At 40.9% G+C, this 17500-nt stretch overlaps 1 protein-coding gene across 1 annotated transcript in view; it reads right to left on the bottom strand.

The window, feature by feature from the left end:
• LOC128636275 (neuron navigator 2-like) overlaps nucleotides 1-17500 on the bottom strand; it is a 474377-nt gene that overhangs the window by 37309 nt on the left and 419568 nt on the right. The window contains 3 exon segments of the mRNA XM_053689311.1: nucleotides 5671-5816; nucleotides 7984-8095; nucleotides 10668-10751. Of these exon segments, the coding sequence (XP_053545286.1) occupies nucleotides 5671-5816; nucleotides 7984-8095; nucleotides 10668-10751 (342 nt within the window).

The following is a 17500-nucleotide window of genomic DNA, read 5'->3' as shown; positions in this document are numbered from 1 at the left end:
TCTGAAAACCACGCTTTGATAGAATCAAGCGTTCAATCTCCAAGCTGTCAGTTGGAGGGAGACCAGATTTGGGTGTTCGAATGGACCTTGAACAAGAAGGTCCTGTCTCAAAGGTAGCTTCCATGGTGGAGCCGATGACATATTCACCAGGTCTGCATACCAAGTCCTGCGTGGCCACGCAGGAGCTATCAAGATCACCGAGGCCCTCTCCTGATTGATCCTGGCTACCAGCCTGGGAATGAGAGGAAACGGTGGGAATACGTAAGCTAGGTTGAAAGTCCAAGGTGCTACTAGTGCATCTACTAGAGTCGCCTTGGGATCCCTGGATCTGGACCCGTAGCAAGGAACCTTGAAGTTCTGACGAGACGCCATCAGATCCATGTCTGGAATGCCCCATAATTGAGTTATTTGGGCAAATATTTCCGGATGGAGTTCCCACTCCCCCGGATGAAATGTCTGACGACTCTGAAAATCCGCTTCCCAATTTTCCACTCCTGGGATCCTCCGCCCATTGAATTATTTTGGTCACTTCTTTCATCGCCAGGGAACTCTTTGTTCCCCCTTGATGATTGATATAAGCAACAGTCGTCATGTTGTCTGATTGGAACCTTATGAATTTGGCCTTTGCTAGTTGAGGCCAAGCTCTGAGAGCATTGAATATCGCTCTCAGTTCCAGAATGTTTATCGGGAGAAGAGACTCTTCCCGAGACCATAGACCCTGAGCTTTCAGGGATTCCCAGACCGTACCCCAGCCCACTAGACTGGCGTCGGTCGTGACAATGACCCACTCTGGCCTGCGGAAGCTCATTCCCTGGGACAGATGGTCCAGGGTCAGCCACCAACGGAGTGAATCTCTGGTCTTTTGATCTACTTGAATCATTGGAGACAAGTCTGTATAATCCCCATTCCACTGTTTGAGCATGCACAGTTGTAATGGTCTTAGATGAATTCGTGCAAAAGGAACTATGTCCATTGTTGCAACCATCAATCCTATTACTTCCATGCACTGCGCTATGGAAGGACGAGGAACAGAATGAAGCACTTGACAAGAGCTTAGAAGTTTTGATTTTCTGACCTCTGTCAGAAAAATCCTCATTTCTAAGGAATCTATTATTGTTCCCAAGAAGGGAACTCTTGTTGACGGGGACAGAGAACTCTTTTCTTTGTTCACCTTCCATCCGTGAGATGTGAGAAAGGCTAGAACGATGTCCGTATGAGCCTTTGCCTTTGACAGGGACGACGCTTGTATTAGAATGTCGTCCAAGTAAGGTACTACTGCAATGCCCCTTGGTCTTAGAACCGCTAGAAGGGACCCTAGCACCTTTGTGAAAATCCTTGGAGCAGTGGCTAATCCGAATGGAAGAGCCACAAACTGGTAATGTTTGTCCAGAAAAGCGAACCGTAGGAACTGATGATGTTCCTTGTGGATAGGGATATGTAGGTACGCATCCTTTAGATCCACGGTAGTCATAAATTGACTTTCCTGGATGGTGGGTAGAATCGTTCGAATAGTTTCCATTTTGAACGATGGTACCCTGAGAAATTTGTTTAGGATCTTCAAATCCAAAATTGGTCTGAACGTTCCCTCTTTTTTGGGAACTACGAACAGATTGGAATAAAATCCCATTCCTTGTTCCTTTATTGGAACTGGGTGTATCTCTCCCATCTTTAACAGGTCTTCTACACAATGTAAGAATGCCTGTCTCTTTATTTGGTTTGAGGATAAGTGAGACTTGTGGAACCTTCCCCTTGGGGGTAGTTCCTTGAATTCCAGGAGATAACCTTGAGAAACTATTTCTAGCGCCCAAGGATCCTAAACATCTCTTGCCCAAGCCTGAGCAAAGAGAGAGAGTCTGCCCCCCACCAGATCCGGTCCCGGATCGGGGGCTACTCCTTCATGCTGTCTTGTTAGCAGTGGCAGGCTTCTTGGCCTGCTTACCTTTGTTCCAGCCTTGCATTGGTTTCCAGGCTGGTTTGGGTTGTGAGGCATTACCCTCTTGCTTAGAGGATGCAGAATTAGAGGCTGGTCCATTTCTGCGAAAGGGACGAAAATTAGGCTTATTTTTAGCCTTAAAAGACCTATCCTGTGGAAGGGCGTGGCCCTTTCCCCCAGTGATGTCTGAAATAATCTCTTTCAAATCAGGTCCAAATAAAGTTTTACCTAAAAGAGTTAGCCAATTTAAGTGCGTGAACTCTGTCCATAACCTCCTCATATGGAGTTTCTCTACTGAGCGACTTTTCTAGTTCCTCGAACCAGAACCACGCTGCCGTAGTGACAGGAACAATGCATGAAATTGGTTGTAGAAGGTAGCCTTGCTGTACAAAAATCTTTTTAAGCAAGCCTTCCAATTTTTTATCCATAGGATCTTTGAAAGCACAACGATCTTCGATAGGAATAGTAGTGCGTTTGTTTAGAGTAGAAACTGCCCCCTCGACCTTGGGGACTGTCTGCCATAAGTCCTTTCTGGGGTCGACCATAGGAAATAATTTCTTAAATATAGGGGGAGGAACAAAAGGTATGCCGGGCTTTTCCCACTCTTTATTTACTATGTCCGCCACCCGCTTGGGTATAGGAAAAGCGTCGGGGGGCACCGGAACCTCTAGGAACCTGTCCATCTTGCATAATTTCTCTGGAATGACCAAATTGTCACAATCATCCAGAGTAGATAACACCTCCTTAAGCAGTGCGCGGAGATGTTGTAATTTAAATTTAAATGTCACAACATCAGGTTCAGCTTGATGAGAAATTTTTCCTGAATCTGAAATTTCTCCCTCAGACAAAACCTCCCTCATGGCCCCTTCAGATTGGTGTGAGGGTATGACAGAACAATTATCATCAGCGTCCTCTTGCTCTTCAGTGTTTAAAACAGAGCAATCGCGCTTTCTCTGATAAGTAGGCATTTTGGATAAAAGATTTGCTATGGAGTTATCCATTACAGCCGTTAATTGTTGCATGGTAATAAGTATTGGCGCACTAGATGTACTAGGGGCCTCCTGCATGGGCAAAACTGGTGTAGACACAGTAGGAGATGATGTAGTATCATGTTTACTCCCCTCATTTGAGGAATCATCTTGGGCAATATCATTATTTGTGGCAGTACTGTCCTTACTTTGTTTGGACGCTATGGCACAATTATCACATAAATTTAAATGGGGAGACACATTGGCTTTCATACATATAGAACATAGCTTATCTGAAGGTATAGACATGTTAAACAGGCTTAAACTTGTCAACAATGCACAAAAAACGTTTTAAAATAAAACCGTTACTGTCACTTTAAATTTCAAACAGAAAACACTTTATTACTGAATATGTGAAAAAGTATGAAGGAATTGTTCAAAAATTACCACATTTTCACCACAGTGTCTTAAAGCCTTAAAAGTATTGCACACCAAATTTCAGAGCTTTAACCCTTAAAATAACGGAACCGGAGCCGTTTTTCAATTTAACCCCTATACAGTCCCAGATACAGTCTTTGCTAAGACCCAACCAAGCCCTGAGGGGAATACGATACCAAATGACGCCTTCTAGAAGCTTTTTCAGAGATTCTTAGATCCACACACATGCATCTGCATGCCCTGTTCTCAAAAAACAACTGCGCATTAATGGCGTGAAAATGAGGCTCAGTCTATGACTAGAAAGGCCCCCTGACTGAAAAAGGTGTCCAATACAGTGCCTGCCGTTTTATAAACGTTCCCCAAGATTATAAATGTCAATTGTTAGCCTAAATTTGAATAATATGCACAAATAAAGCAATCGATTTAGCCCATAAAAATGTCTACCAGTTTTTTAGCCCATAATAAGCCCTTTATTCTGTTTGTTTTTGACTAAGAAAATGGCTTACCGGTCCCCATGAGGGGAAATGACAGCCTTCCAGCATTACACAGTCTTGTTAGAAATATGGCTAGTCATACCTTAAGCAGAAAAGTCTGCTAACTGTTTCCCCCAACTGAAGTTACTTCATCTCAACAGTCCTATGTGGAAACAGCAACCGATTTTAGTTACTGTCTGCTAAAATCATCTTCCTCTTACAAACAGAAATCTTCATCCTTTTCTGTTTCAGAGTAAATAGTACATACCAGCACTATTTTAAAATAACAAACACTTGATAGAAGAATAAAAACTACATTTAAACACCAAAAAACTCTTAACCATCTCCGTGGAGATGTTGCCTGTGCAACGGCAAAGAGAATGACTGGGGTGGGCGGAGCCTAGGAGGGATCATGTGACCAGCTTTGCTGGGACTCTTTGCCATTTCCTGTTGGGGAAGAGAATATCCCACAAGTAAGGATGACGCCGTGGACCGGACACACCAATGTTGGAGAAATATATATATATATATACACAGACATATATATATATATATACACACACACACACAGACATATATATATATATATATATATACACACACACAGACATATATATATATATATATATATATATATATATATATATACACACACACACACAGACATATATATATATATATATATATATATATATATATATATATATATATATATATACACACACACACAGGCATATATATATATATATATATATATATATATACACACACACACAGACATATATATATATATATATATACACACACACACACACACACACAGAGACACACACACATGCACTTATATATACACAGACACACACAAGTTTATATAAATATATATATATGTAAAAAGTGCACACAATGTGCAATACAGTGCAGTAAACCAGCAGGTAAAAATGTTATTGCGTAGCAGTGGAGCAGGAATTACTACTGGTGAATTAAATACTAAAAGACTATTAAAAGCAGAAATGAGGGTTTTTAACTAAACTAAAGAGTAAAAATTAAAAAAAGTGTGCCCTATACCTTTACTCCACCCCCACAAGGAACCTTGTTTATATGATACAAAGAATATAAACACAAACAAGAAGTCACAAGTTGGTAACAATGTAACAGAATTTATAGGTAAATGATCTCCGTTCTCATTTCAGCACTGCAATGTTTACAAGAGCAATATAATCTATTTGGATTTGTTAAGAACTTAAAATGTATTGTTGGAGCATCAGGACCTGCTCCTCCCCAGGACTCTGCAATTCCCTTTATTATCCTCCCCAACACCCTAAATCTGCTTCCTAAGACTGTACGATCACATCCGCAGACTTCTTCATATGGGGTTTTCCCCCGTTTTATAATATATTATTTGTTTTTATTTACTGTATTTCTTTTTTCTCTCACAATGTATCAGCGTCATTGTGTACGCCTACTTGTACCAAGCCCTACAGAATTTGATGGTGCTTTACAACTAAATAATAACAATAATGATAACACTTTTTGGCTGTCTGACAGCCTTATGAGGGCTTAACAGGACAGGTCTTACCTAGAAGACCCATGCAACAAGTGATGCACAGGGTACGTTGCTAATGGTACATCTAATAACATAAATGAAACTCAGGGTTCTATGGAACATAGTTCTGGAATCTCTGTTCTATTTCACTCTAGCCACATACATCTGCCTAGTTATCTGCTAATTACAGAATAACATACAAAGGTGTTGTTTAAGTATAGCTGGCTCAGAAAGCTCCAGTGTATTCCGTGCATAGGACCATGTTGCTTCTATTGCTATTAGATAATACATTATTACATGGTAAATGTGCTTTACCCAGTTTTTTCTTTTCTTCTTTTTTGAATCACTGTCAACGTTGCTGCCGACACTGGAATGGCTTGTTGCACTGTTAATACTGGATACGCTATCTGATGAATGCTGTCTTCGGATCCGTAAGTCAGGGGGCTGGGATGTCCCATTTCCTTCACATAAGCCAACAAGAAGAAAATTAAAAGAACTGAAACCCTAAGATGGTCTATAACACATATGAATCAGCACTATTTAAAAAAGTTAAAATACTATTTTCATGAAAAAAAATATTAAGGTAGGCTCAAGAGCAGCAATACACTACTGGGAGCTAGCTGAACACATCAGGTGAGCCAATGACAAAAGGCATATATGTGCAGTAACCAAGCAGCAGATAGCTCCAGTGCAGTCTACATAGCTATGGTTTTCAGCAAAAGATACTAAGAAAGCAAAGCAAATTTGTTAATAAACTGTAGTAGTAAGCTGTAAATATGTGTTTTTAACTTTACTTTCTTTTTAGGGCCCAATTGCTCAGTGGCTGATAAGCAGGACTCTTTATGAATGGACAGCAACATGCCTCACAAACATAAAAATAATATTAATAAATTATATATTGGAAACAGAAGAACAGAAAGAGCGCAACCACGACTCAAGGTAAAATGTTTAATATCTTTACTCTGAGCATATAATAAATTGCACTTACAAGAAGATTAAAATAACAACGCACAGTCTGTAATTTCTGGTTTCTGAACAGCTGATCCTGCTTCCACCTCCGTACACCTTTAGCGTGGGAAGTCCGTCACCAGCAATATCGAGGTACGTCTTTTTATCCCTTGAAGTAGCAGTGATGTCTGTAGCTTTGTCCCAGTCTAGACTGCTACTTCAAGGGATAAAAAGACGTACCTCGATATTGCCAGTGACGGACTTCCCACGCTAAAGGTGTACGGAGGTGGAAGCAGGATCAGCTGTTCAGAAACCGGAAATTACAGACTGAGTGTTGTTCCAAAGGCGTTGTTATTTTAATCTTCTTGTAAGTGCAATTTATTATATGCTCAGAGTAAAGATATTAAACATTTTACCTTGAGTCGTGGTTGCGCTCTTTGTGTTCTTCTGTTTCCAGTGTCGTTGTTGGCTGAACACTCACGAATTCAAGAAAACAGGAGACACTTTGTATCCAGTAGAAACAAAGGGTTTCTTTCAACAAAGGATCTACCATACTCTCTGAGTCACAAAGGTGATTTATGGTCAGTATAATACTGGGAACAATTGGGAAAATCCTCCCTTAATAACACATATATCTACTTGATAGAGTTGTGATACATAGAAATCCCCCCTTAATAACATATATATTTTCTTGATAGAGTTGTGATACATAGAAATCCTCCCTTAATAACATATATATCTACTTGATAGAGTTGTGATACATAGAAATCCTCCCTTAATAACATATATATCTACTTGATAGAGTTGTGAAACATAGACATATTTATTTACTGTATATATTTTAAATTTTGCCCTATACTCAAGGCTATTAAATTTTCAATGTTGTATTAAGACAATTATTTTTTGACAGAATCTGCGTTTAGAATATCCAGCTTTGTAATAGAAAGAGTGTCTTAAACAGTGCATACGATTGAAGCCTATAGTAATTTTCGGTTAGCGCAGTTTGTTTTTTGATTGAGTTTCTTAATAAATTTTATATATATATATATATATATATAGGACCTTGACGAGGTACCTGGGCTTGTCCCATTTGGCCAGATGCGGTAACTAACCTTTCCATTTTTGCTTTTAAATCTTAGCTAAGAGCTTGTAAGTGAGTGCTGGGTTTTCTCTGTGTGTTGTATTAATTTGTTTTGTAATTTCCCTATGGTTCTTGCACCCAGACCTGACTGGGGTTAACTGCCTGTGACTCTGTGAGCAACACAACTTCCTGTGAGTGCCAGTGGCACCCAGGGCTGAGCATGTTGCAGGGTCATGGGATGTGTACCCGGTCCAGTATGAGAGTGCAGTTCCCGTCCGTGTTTTGTGTATATATATATATATATATATATATATATATATATATATATATATATATATATATATATATATATATATATAAAACAACGTTTCATCTGGAAATAATGTAACACATTGGTTTAGTTATAGTGAGAGCCAATATACACCAATGGCGTTTCTGTTGCTCAGCTGAATAGTTTATATTGTTTTCAGCTTGAGGGGATTGTGTGCCATTTCTTACAGACATAGTGAGTCTACCTCTTGGAGGACAGTTGCATCAGAAATGAAACAGAACAACAGGAGTCCCTTAGAGATCTGCAATTAGCGTGATACGTGTCTTACCTTTACAGCTGAGCTCTGGTGTGTTAATTACACCGTTTATGGCAGCCTGGGCAGCAGCGTTGTGCTTTTTCAGGAGCTCTATGGTTTTCCGTAATTCGTTCAGCTCTGAATCCTGCAGCCAAAGCATTGAGAAGATATAAGTAATGGCATTTTTTTATTTAACATCTACAGGACCTACAACAGTATCTAGAATCACTGAGGTGGATACAATGGACTTACAAGCTAGCACATCAAACTTACAAGGGACATTTAATATTTCTTTATTGTAGGTAAAAAATAAACAAACTTTGTTTACTCCAACTTGTAACCTAGGTTTTGGAAAAACATTAAATCAAGCAGTTTTTACATAGCAATGTCTTTAATATCTGCAATAAATATGATCACCAACTTTTTTAAACTGAAGACGTAAGGAGAGGTTTGTTTTTTGTGTGAATGTGCTCTCTCAATATTTTATATAAAAAGGCAGCATAAAAACAGAAAAACAAACGGTTTAGCATGCATTAATTCCACATAAATACAGACTGAAATTCAAGTGACTATTATGTTTATAGAATTGCATCCATAATCCTGGGGCCCCATTACTTATGCGGTGTCGCCCGCAAAAGCCGTTCTATAAAAGCGGTTTTGTTATCCTATATACAGCGCCGCATATAAATGCGGGACGTATATTTCACCCGTCGCCTGCAATTTTTACTCCCATAGGCTAACATAGGACCACGTAGCAAATTGGTATCCAATATCCAGCGCAAGGACTTACGTGGCGAAAATGGAGAAATCTTACTCCATTTTTACCTCGCCATAAAAGGCAGCCGTAGCAGGCCTTGTGCTGAGTATGGGAGCACCTTAACTCCCGAAAATGCCTGCAAAAATAAACACCTATAAACACCAATAGGATGATAGCTACTGAAATTATATTGGCTATTCAATTCGGCCAATAGAATTTCAGTAGCTCTCATTCTATTGGCTGATTTGAACAGCCAATAGGATTTGAGTAGCTCTCATCCTATTGGCTGATTTGAATTTGAAGAATCAAATTAGCCAATAGGAATTCAAGGGACGCCATTTTTAATCGCGTTCCTTGAATTCTCTATCCAGTTTGCGGCGAAGATCGTACGAAGAGGCTCCTCCACGCTCCATGGCTCGGCAGTCTTCAGTTCCAGGGTCGCCGGTCTTCAGCTCCGCTCCGCAAAGGATGTTCCAGGAAGAAGAAAGAAGCGGTCACCGCTTGGAAGAAGACTTCACCGCCTGGAACAGGACCTTCTCCGCCGGACTTCAGGAACGGTGAGTAGCGACCTGGGGCTTAGACTTTTAAGTTTTTTTTTTTTATTTTATTTAGATCGGGTGGGCAGTAAAAGAGCTAAATTCCCTTTTAAGGGCAATGTCCAACAAATGCCCTTTTCAGGGCAATGGGTAGTTTAGGGTTTTAAGTGTTCGGTTATTTTATTTGGGGGGCTTTGGTGGGTGGGGGGTTTTACTGTTAGCGGGGGGCTTTGTGTATTTTCTTGTAAAAGATCTAATTATCTTGGGGCAATGCCCTGCAAAAAGCCCTTTTAAGGGCTACTGGTAGTTTATTAGAGTAGGGGGTGTTTTTATTAGGGGGGGCTTTTTGTATTTTCATAGGGATTAGTTATAATTTTTTAAAATTTGGTAATTTTCTTTTTTATTTTCTGTAATCTTAGTTTTTTTAATTTTCTGTAATTGTAGCTTAAAGGGACAGTCTACTCCAGAATGCTGATTAGACTGTCCCTTTAATGTATACTTAGTTTATTTGTATTTTTAAAGTAGTGTTAGTAGTGTTAGGTTTGATGGTGGATTTAGGGGTTAATAATTTAGTTATTACTTGCGGTGTGGGCTTGATGGCGGATATAGGGGTTAATAGTTTAATTAGACTTATTGCGTTGTGGGGGGTTGTCGGTCTAGGGGTTAATACATTTATTATTAGTAGTGAGAGGTGGATTGCGGATATAGGGGTTTTTATGTGTCGGGCTTATTTTTGGGAGGCGTATTAGACTTTTACGGGAGATTTGTTATTTTCTTTACTTCTCTCACTGGCGACTCCAGAAATTTGTATTTACGCTCATTTCTGGACATCGCTAGTTTATCAGACTTACGGCACTTTATGAGCTGCCGGCAGGGTATATGTAATACCCTGATGTGCAAGGTGAAATTACGGGTGGCGCGGGTTGCCGAGCTTGCGCTGAAGCCTGCGCCGTATAAGTAATTGCGCCCCTGGTGTTTAATTCATCTGTTGCCTGGTCAATATAAATTCCAGTTGACAGCCTGATAAGGTGGCTGTTAATATTCTGGCCATATCACTATAACGACAGCGGAGATCTCTACTGTAACCAGCTTTTGCTGGTTAAACAGAGGTTTAGCCATATTGATTTCCATTGTGACAATTTTACTAGCAAAATGTGCATTGCTTTGCAGTCCAGAGACATATTGTTTCATTACGGAATCTAATTTCGCTTGCTGTGTCCAATAAGGGTCAGATATAAATCAGCTCCTGAACTGACCAAGCAATCACTTCATAGTGCAGGGTTCATTACCCCATGATTTTAAGTGGTAAATTACAGGAAAAGCAGACATAAAAAATAAATAATGCTAATAATCATGCTGTGCTAGCGGAATAATGGTAAGTGTAGCTGTTAAAGACACTGTTGTAGAACTTTGTGTATACGCACCTTCTGCTCAGCAGACATTGTCAGACTCTGCAGTCTTATGGTCATATTACTTAGGCTTTGTTCAAAAGCGGCAACAAGATGAGCCTGAAAAACATAAGATCAGTACAAAAGTATAAGAGGTGGATGCCAAGTACTGCTACATAGGAAAGTGACACCTATGGTGAAGGAAGCAAATAAGCAGTTTATTCATCATCCATCTGTTTAGAGAGTCTGAACCCTGGCAATTTGCTATAATTATCAGTTTCTCTGTATGTTGACCCAAAAGTTTGTTGTTTTTTTAACATATTTATAGGGAAATTAGCTTAATTTTTTTTTTCCCCCCTAAAATATTTTACATGTTTTTTAAAGTATCCAAAAGATAAAGTTAAATATTTGCCTGAATACAGTGCAAAGCATGTATGGTTAACTGGTGGCCTGAAGGTGACAAGTGGCCCCAAGTAAAAGTCTTACTAATAATGTGTGCTTTGGGGTTAAGTCAACGCAGAAGAGCCGTAAGGAGCGGAGAGCAGCAGACAGATGGTACCCTGCAACCATACAGAAATCTGTCCCTGTGCCACTGGACTTTAATAGGAAATATATCATTATTTGTGTGTTTATAGCCATAAATTTATATGCAGCCCAAATATTAATCTGTGGCCATAACTGATGTAGTGAGGACTTCTCATTTTAAGTGGCGGTAAAGTCCAAATTAAACTTTCATGATTCAGATAGGGCATGTCATTTTAAACAACTTACCAATTTACTTTTAACGTCAAATTTGCTTTTGTGTCTTGTTTTTTATTTTTATTTTTTTAACGGCTAAACCTAGGTAGGCTCATAGGCTGATTTCTTAGACTCTGCAGTCCCCCTCTTATCTCACAGTCTAACTGTGAATAGCTAAAAACGTATTGTTTGTTCAAGTGTGCCATATAGATAACATTGTGCCCACTCCAGTGGAGTTATTTAAGACTAATTTCTGAAATGCAAGTCCGTCAAAAGATCTGAAATAAGGGGGCAGTCTGGAGAAGCTTAGGTACAAGGTAATCATAGAGGTAAAAAATATATTAATATAACCGTCTTGGTTATGCAAAACTGGGAAATGGTAAAGGGAAACTGTCGAACACAATCACATTTTATGTATTAGTCTTTTCCACTGGAATAATATATCCCGCTATGGGCTAGATTACGAGTGGAGTGCTATTTATCGCTCCGCCGCTAATGCTAATTTCATGCATCGGGTAGCACTCATATTACAAGTTGAAAGTAAAAAGTTTTCACTTGTGTGCAAAAAGTCAAACTTCAAATATTGCAACCGTGTTAACGTATTCCCTCATAAAAGTCAAAGGAGAAAGAAAAGTGGAAAAAAAACACCATACTCTCACGTAAACCTGATAGCATTTTCTCAAGTGTGCTCATCTGATATGAAATATGAATATTTCACATTTACATAGAACATGTTCGATGCATTCATAAATACATAATATATGATGGTATTTAAGTAAAGTACATATATATATATATAAATTATTCTATATAGGTATAGATATACACAGATATATGTAGGATTATCTATTTAAAAATACATAGAACATATTCTGTTGCAGAACATTGGAATGTGAAATATTTACAGTAATAACACTATAACATTTTATTAAATATGGATATTGCATAAATATGCTTTAACATGTTTTCATCTAATTGACTGCATAGGGCTTATATATATCAGGGATAGGCCCAGACAAAGGCTGTGGCGGACATTTCCAAAGTACAGACCTTAGTGAAGGACACCAAGGTACATTTGAAATGAAAAACATTATTTTATAGTGCTTGGTGTTATTATACTCTGGCTACACCCATGTGCCAGTGTCACTACTGTGTCATTATATGGCGCTGGGTGTTATTATACTGATTCAGATACCACTGACCCTATAACCAGCCCTCCTCTGGCTATACCCATGTGCCAGTGTCACTATTGTGTCATCATATAGTGCTGGGTGTTATTATACTGATGCAGATACCACTGATCCTATAACCAGCCCTCCTCTGGTTATACCCATGAGCCAGTGTCACTACTATGTTATTATATAGTGCTGGGTGTTATTATACTGATGCAGATACCCCTGACCCTATAACCAGCCCTCCTCTGGCTATACCCATGTGCCAGTGTCACTACTGTGTCTTTGTATAGTGCTTGGTGTTATTATACTGATGCAGATACCCCTGACCCTATAACCAGCCCTCCTCTGGCTATACCCATGTGCCAGTGTCACTACTGTGTCATTATATGGCGCTGGGTGTTATTATACTGATTCAGATACCACTGACCCTATAACCAGCCCTCCTCTGGCTATACCCATGTGCCAGTGTCACTACTGTGTCATTATATAGTGCTGGGTGTTATTATACTGATGCAGATACCACTGATCCTATAACCAGCCCTCCTCTGGTTATACCCATGAGCCAGTGTCACTACTATGTTATTATATAGTGCTGGGTGTTATTATACTGATGCAGATACCCCTGACCCTATAACCAGCCCTCCTCTGGCTATACCCATGTGCCAGTGTCACTACTGTGTCTTTGTATAGTGCTTGGTGTTATTATACTGATGCAGATACCCCTGACCCTATAACCAGCCCTCCTCTGGCTATACCCATGTGCCAGTGTCACTACTGTGTCATTATATGGCGCTGGGTGTTATTATACTGATGCAGATACCACTGATCCTATAACCAGCCCTTGTCTGGCTATACCCATGTGCCAGTGTCACTACTGTGTCATTATATAGTGCTGGGTGTTATTATACTGATGCAGATACCACTGACCCTATAACCAGCCCTTGTCTGGCTATACCCATGTGCCAGTGTCACTACTGTGTCATTATATAGTGCTGGGTGTTATACTGATGCAGATACCACTGATCCTATAACCAGCCCTCCTCTGGCTATACCCATGAGCCAGTGTCACTACTCTGTCATTATATAGCGCTGGGTGTTATTATACTGATGCAGATACCACTGATCCTATAACCAGCCCTCCTCTGGCTATACCCATGAGCCAGTGTCACTACTGTGTCATTATATAGCGCTGGGTGTTATTATACTGATGCAGATACCACTGATCCTATAACCAGCCCTCCTCTGGCTATACCCATGAGCCAGTGTCACTACTGTGTCATTATATAGCGCTTGGTGTTATTATACTGATGCAGATACCACTGACCCTATAACCAGCCCTTGTCTGGCTATACCCATGTGCCAGTGTCACTACTGTGTCATTATATAGTGCTGGGTGTTATACTGATGCAGATACCACTGATCCTATAACCAGCCCTCCTCTGGTTATACCCATGAGCCAGTGTCACTAATGTGTCTTTGTATATAGCTGGGTGTTATTATACTGATGCAGATACCACTGATTCTATAACCAGCCCTCCTCTGGCTATACCCATGTGCCAGTGTCACTACTGTGTCATTATATAGCGCTGGGTGTTATTATACTGATGCAGATACCACTGACCCTATAACCAGCCCTTGTCTGGCTATACCCATGTGCCAGTGTCACTACTGTGTCATTATATAGTGCTGGGTGTTATACTGATGCAGATACCACTGATCCTATAACCAGCCCTCCTCTGGTTATACCCATGAGCCAGTGTCACTAATGTGTCTTTGTATATAGCTGGGTGTTATTATACTGATGCAGATACCACTGATTCTATAACCAGCCCTCCTCTGGCTATACCCATGTGCCAGTGTCACTACTGTGTCATTATATAGCGCTGGGTGTTATTATACTGATGCAGATACCCCTGACCCTATAACCAGCCCTCCTCTGGCTATACCCATGTGCCAGTGTCACTACTGTGTCATTATATAGTGCAGGGTGTTATTATACTGATGCAGATACCCCTAACCCTATAACCAGCCCTCCTCTGGCTATACCCATGTGCCAGTGTCACTACTGTGTCATTATATAGTGCAGGGTGTTATTATACTGATGCAGATACCCCTAACCCTATAACCAGCCCTCCTCTGGCTATACCCATGTGCCAGTGTCACTACTCTGTCATTATATAGCGCTGGGTGTTATTATACTGATGCAGATATCACTGATCCTATAACCAGCCCTCCTCTGGCTATACCCATGTTCCAGTGTCACTATTGTGTCATTATATAGCGCTGGGTGTTATTATACTGATGCAGATACCACTGACCCTATAACCAGCCCTCCTCTGGCTATACCCATGAGCCAGTGTCACTACTGTGTCATTATATAGCGCTGGGTGTTATTATACTGATGCAGATACCCCTGACCCTATAACCAGCCCTCCTCTGGCTATACCCATGAGCCAGTGTCACTACTGTGTCATTATATAGCGCTGGGTGTTATTATACTGATGCAGATACCCCTGACCCTATAACCAGCCCTCCTCTGGCTATACCCATGTGCCAGTGTCACTACTGTGTCATTATATAGTGCTGGGTGTTATTATACTGATTCAGATACCACTGACCCTATAACCAGCCCTCCTCTGGCTATACCCATGAGCCAGTGTCACTACTGTGTCATTATATAGCGCTGGGTGTTATTATACTGATGCAGATACCACTGACCCTATAACCAGCCCTCCTCTGGCTATACCCATGAGCCAGTATCACTACTGTGTCATTATATAGTGCTTGGTGATATTATACTGATGCAGATACCACTGATCCTATAACCAACCCTCCTCTGGCTATACGCATGTGCCAGTGTCACTACTGTGTCATTATATAGCGCTGGGTGTTATTATACTGATGCAGATACCACTGACCCTATAACCAGCCCTTGTCTGGCTATACCCATGTGCCAGTGTCACTACTGTGTCATTATATAGTGCTGGGTGTTATACTGATGCAGATACCACTGATCCTATAACCAGCCCTCCTCTGGTTATACCCATGAGCCAGTGTCACTAATGTGTCTTTGTATATAGCTGGGTGTTATTATACTGATGCAGATACCACTGATTCTATAACCAGCCCTCCTCTGGCTATACCCATGTGCCAGTGTCACTACTGTGTCATTATATAGCGCTGGGTGTTATTATACTGATGCAGATACCCCTGACCCTATAACCAGCCCTCCTCTGGCTATACCCATGTGCCAGTGTCACTACTGTGTCATTATATAGTGCAGGGTGTTATTATACTGATGCAGATACCCCTAACCCTATAACCAGCCCTCCTCTGGCTATACCCATGTGCCAGTGTCACTACTGTGTCATTATATAGTGCAGGGTGTTATTATACTGATGCAGATACCCCTCACCCTATAACCAGCCCTCCTCTGGCTATACCCATGTGCCAGTGTCACTACTCTGTCATTATATAGCGCTGGGTGTTATTATACTGATGCAGATATCACTGATCCTATAACCAGCCCTCCTCTGGCTATACCCATGTTCCAGTGTCACTATTGTGTCATTATATAGCGCTGGGTGTTATTATACTGATGCAGATACCCCTGACCCTATAACCAGCCCTCCTCTGGCTATACCCATGAGCCAGTGTCACTACTGTGTCATTATATAGCGCTGGGTGTTATTATACTGATGCAGATACCCCTGACCCTATAACCAGCCCTCCTCTGGCTATACCCATGAGCCAGTGTCACTACTGTGTCATTATATAGCGCTGGGTGTTATTATACTGATGCAGATACCACTGATCCTATAACCAGCCCTCCTCTGGCTATACCCATGTGCCAGTGTCACTACTGTGTCATTATATAGTGCTGGGTGTTATTATACTGATTCAGATACCACTGACCCTATAACCAGCCCTCCTCTGGCTATACCCATGAGCCAGTGTCACTACTGTGTCATTATATAGCGCTGGGTGTTATTATACTGATGCAGATACCACTGACCCTATAACCAGCCCTCCTCTGGCTATACCCATGAGCCAGTATCACTACTGTGTCATTATATAGTGCTTGGTGATATTATACTGATGCAGATACCACTGACCCTATAACCAGCCCTCCTCTGGCTATACCCATGAGCCAGTATCACTACTGTGTCATTATATAGCGCTGGGTGTTATTATACTGATGCAGATACCACTGATCCTATAACCAGCCCTTGTCTGGCTATACCCATGTGCCAGTGTCACTACTGTGTCATTATATAGCGCTGGGTGTTATTATACTGATGCAGATACCACTGACCCTATAACCAGCCCTCCTCTGGCTATACCCATGAGCCAGTATCACTACTGTGTCATTATATAGCGCTGGGTGTTATTATACTGATGCAGATACCACTGATCCTATAACCAGCCCTTGTCTGGCTATACCCATGTGCCAGTGTCACTACTGTGTCATTATATAGTGCTGGGTGTTATACTGATGCAGATACCACTGATCCTATAACCAGCCCTCCTCTGGTTATACCCATGAGCCAGTGTCACTACTGTGTCTTTGTATATAGCTGGGTGTTATTATACTGATGCAGATACCACTGATTCTATAACCAGCCCTCCTCTGGCTATACCCATGTGCCAGTGTCACTACTGTGTCATTATATAGCGCTGGGTGTTATTATACTGATGCAGATACCCCTGACCCTATAACCAGCCCTCCTCTGGCTATACCCATGTGCCAGTGTCACTACTGTGTCATTATATAGTGCAGGGTGTTATTATACTGATGCAGATACCCCTAACCCTATAACCAGCCCTCCTCTGGCTATACCCATGTGCCAGTGTCACTACTGTGTCATTATATAGTGCAGGGTGTTATTATACTGATGCAGATACCCCTAACCCTATAACCAGCCCTCCTCTGGCTATACCCATGTGCCAGTGTCA

The sequence above is a fragment of the Bombina bombina genome, chromosome 7 (genome assembly GCF_027579735.1).
Source record: "Bombina bombina isolate aBomBom1 chromosome 7, aBomBom1.pri, whole genome shotgun sequence".
In the NCBI taxonomy this organism is placed as follows: Eukaryota; Metazoa; Chordata; class Amphibia; order Anura; family Bombinatoridae; genus Bombina; species Bombina bombina.
Note: the sequence above shows the minus strand (reverse complement) of the source record. Positions and strands in the feature narration are given on the sequence as shown.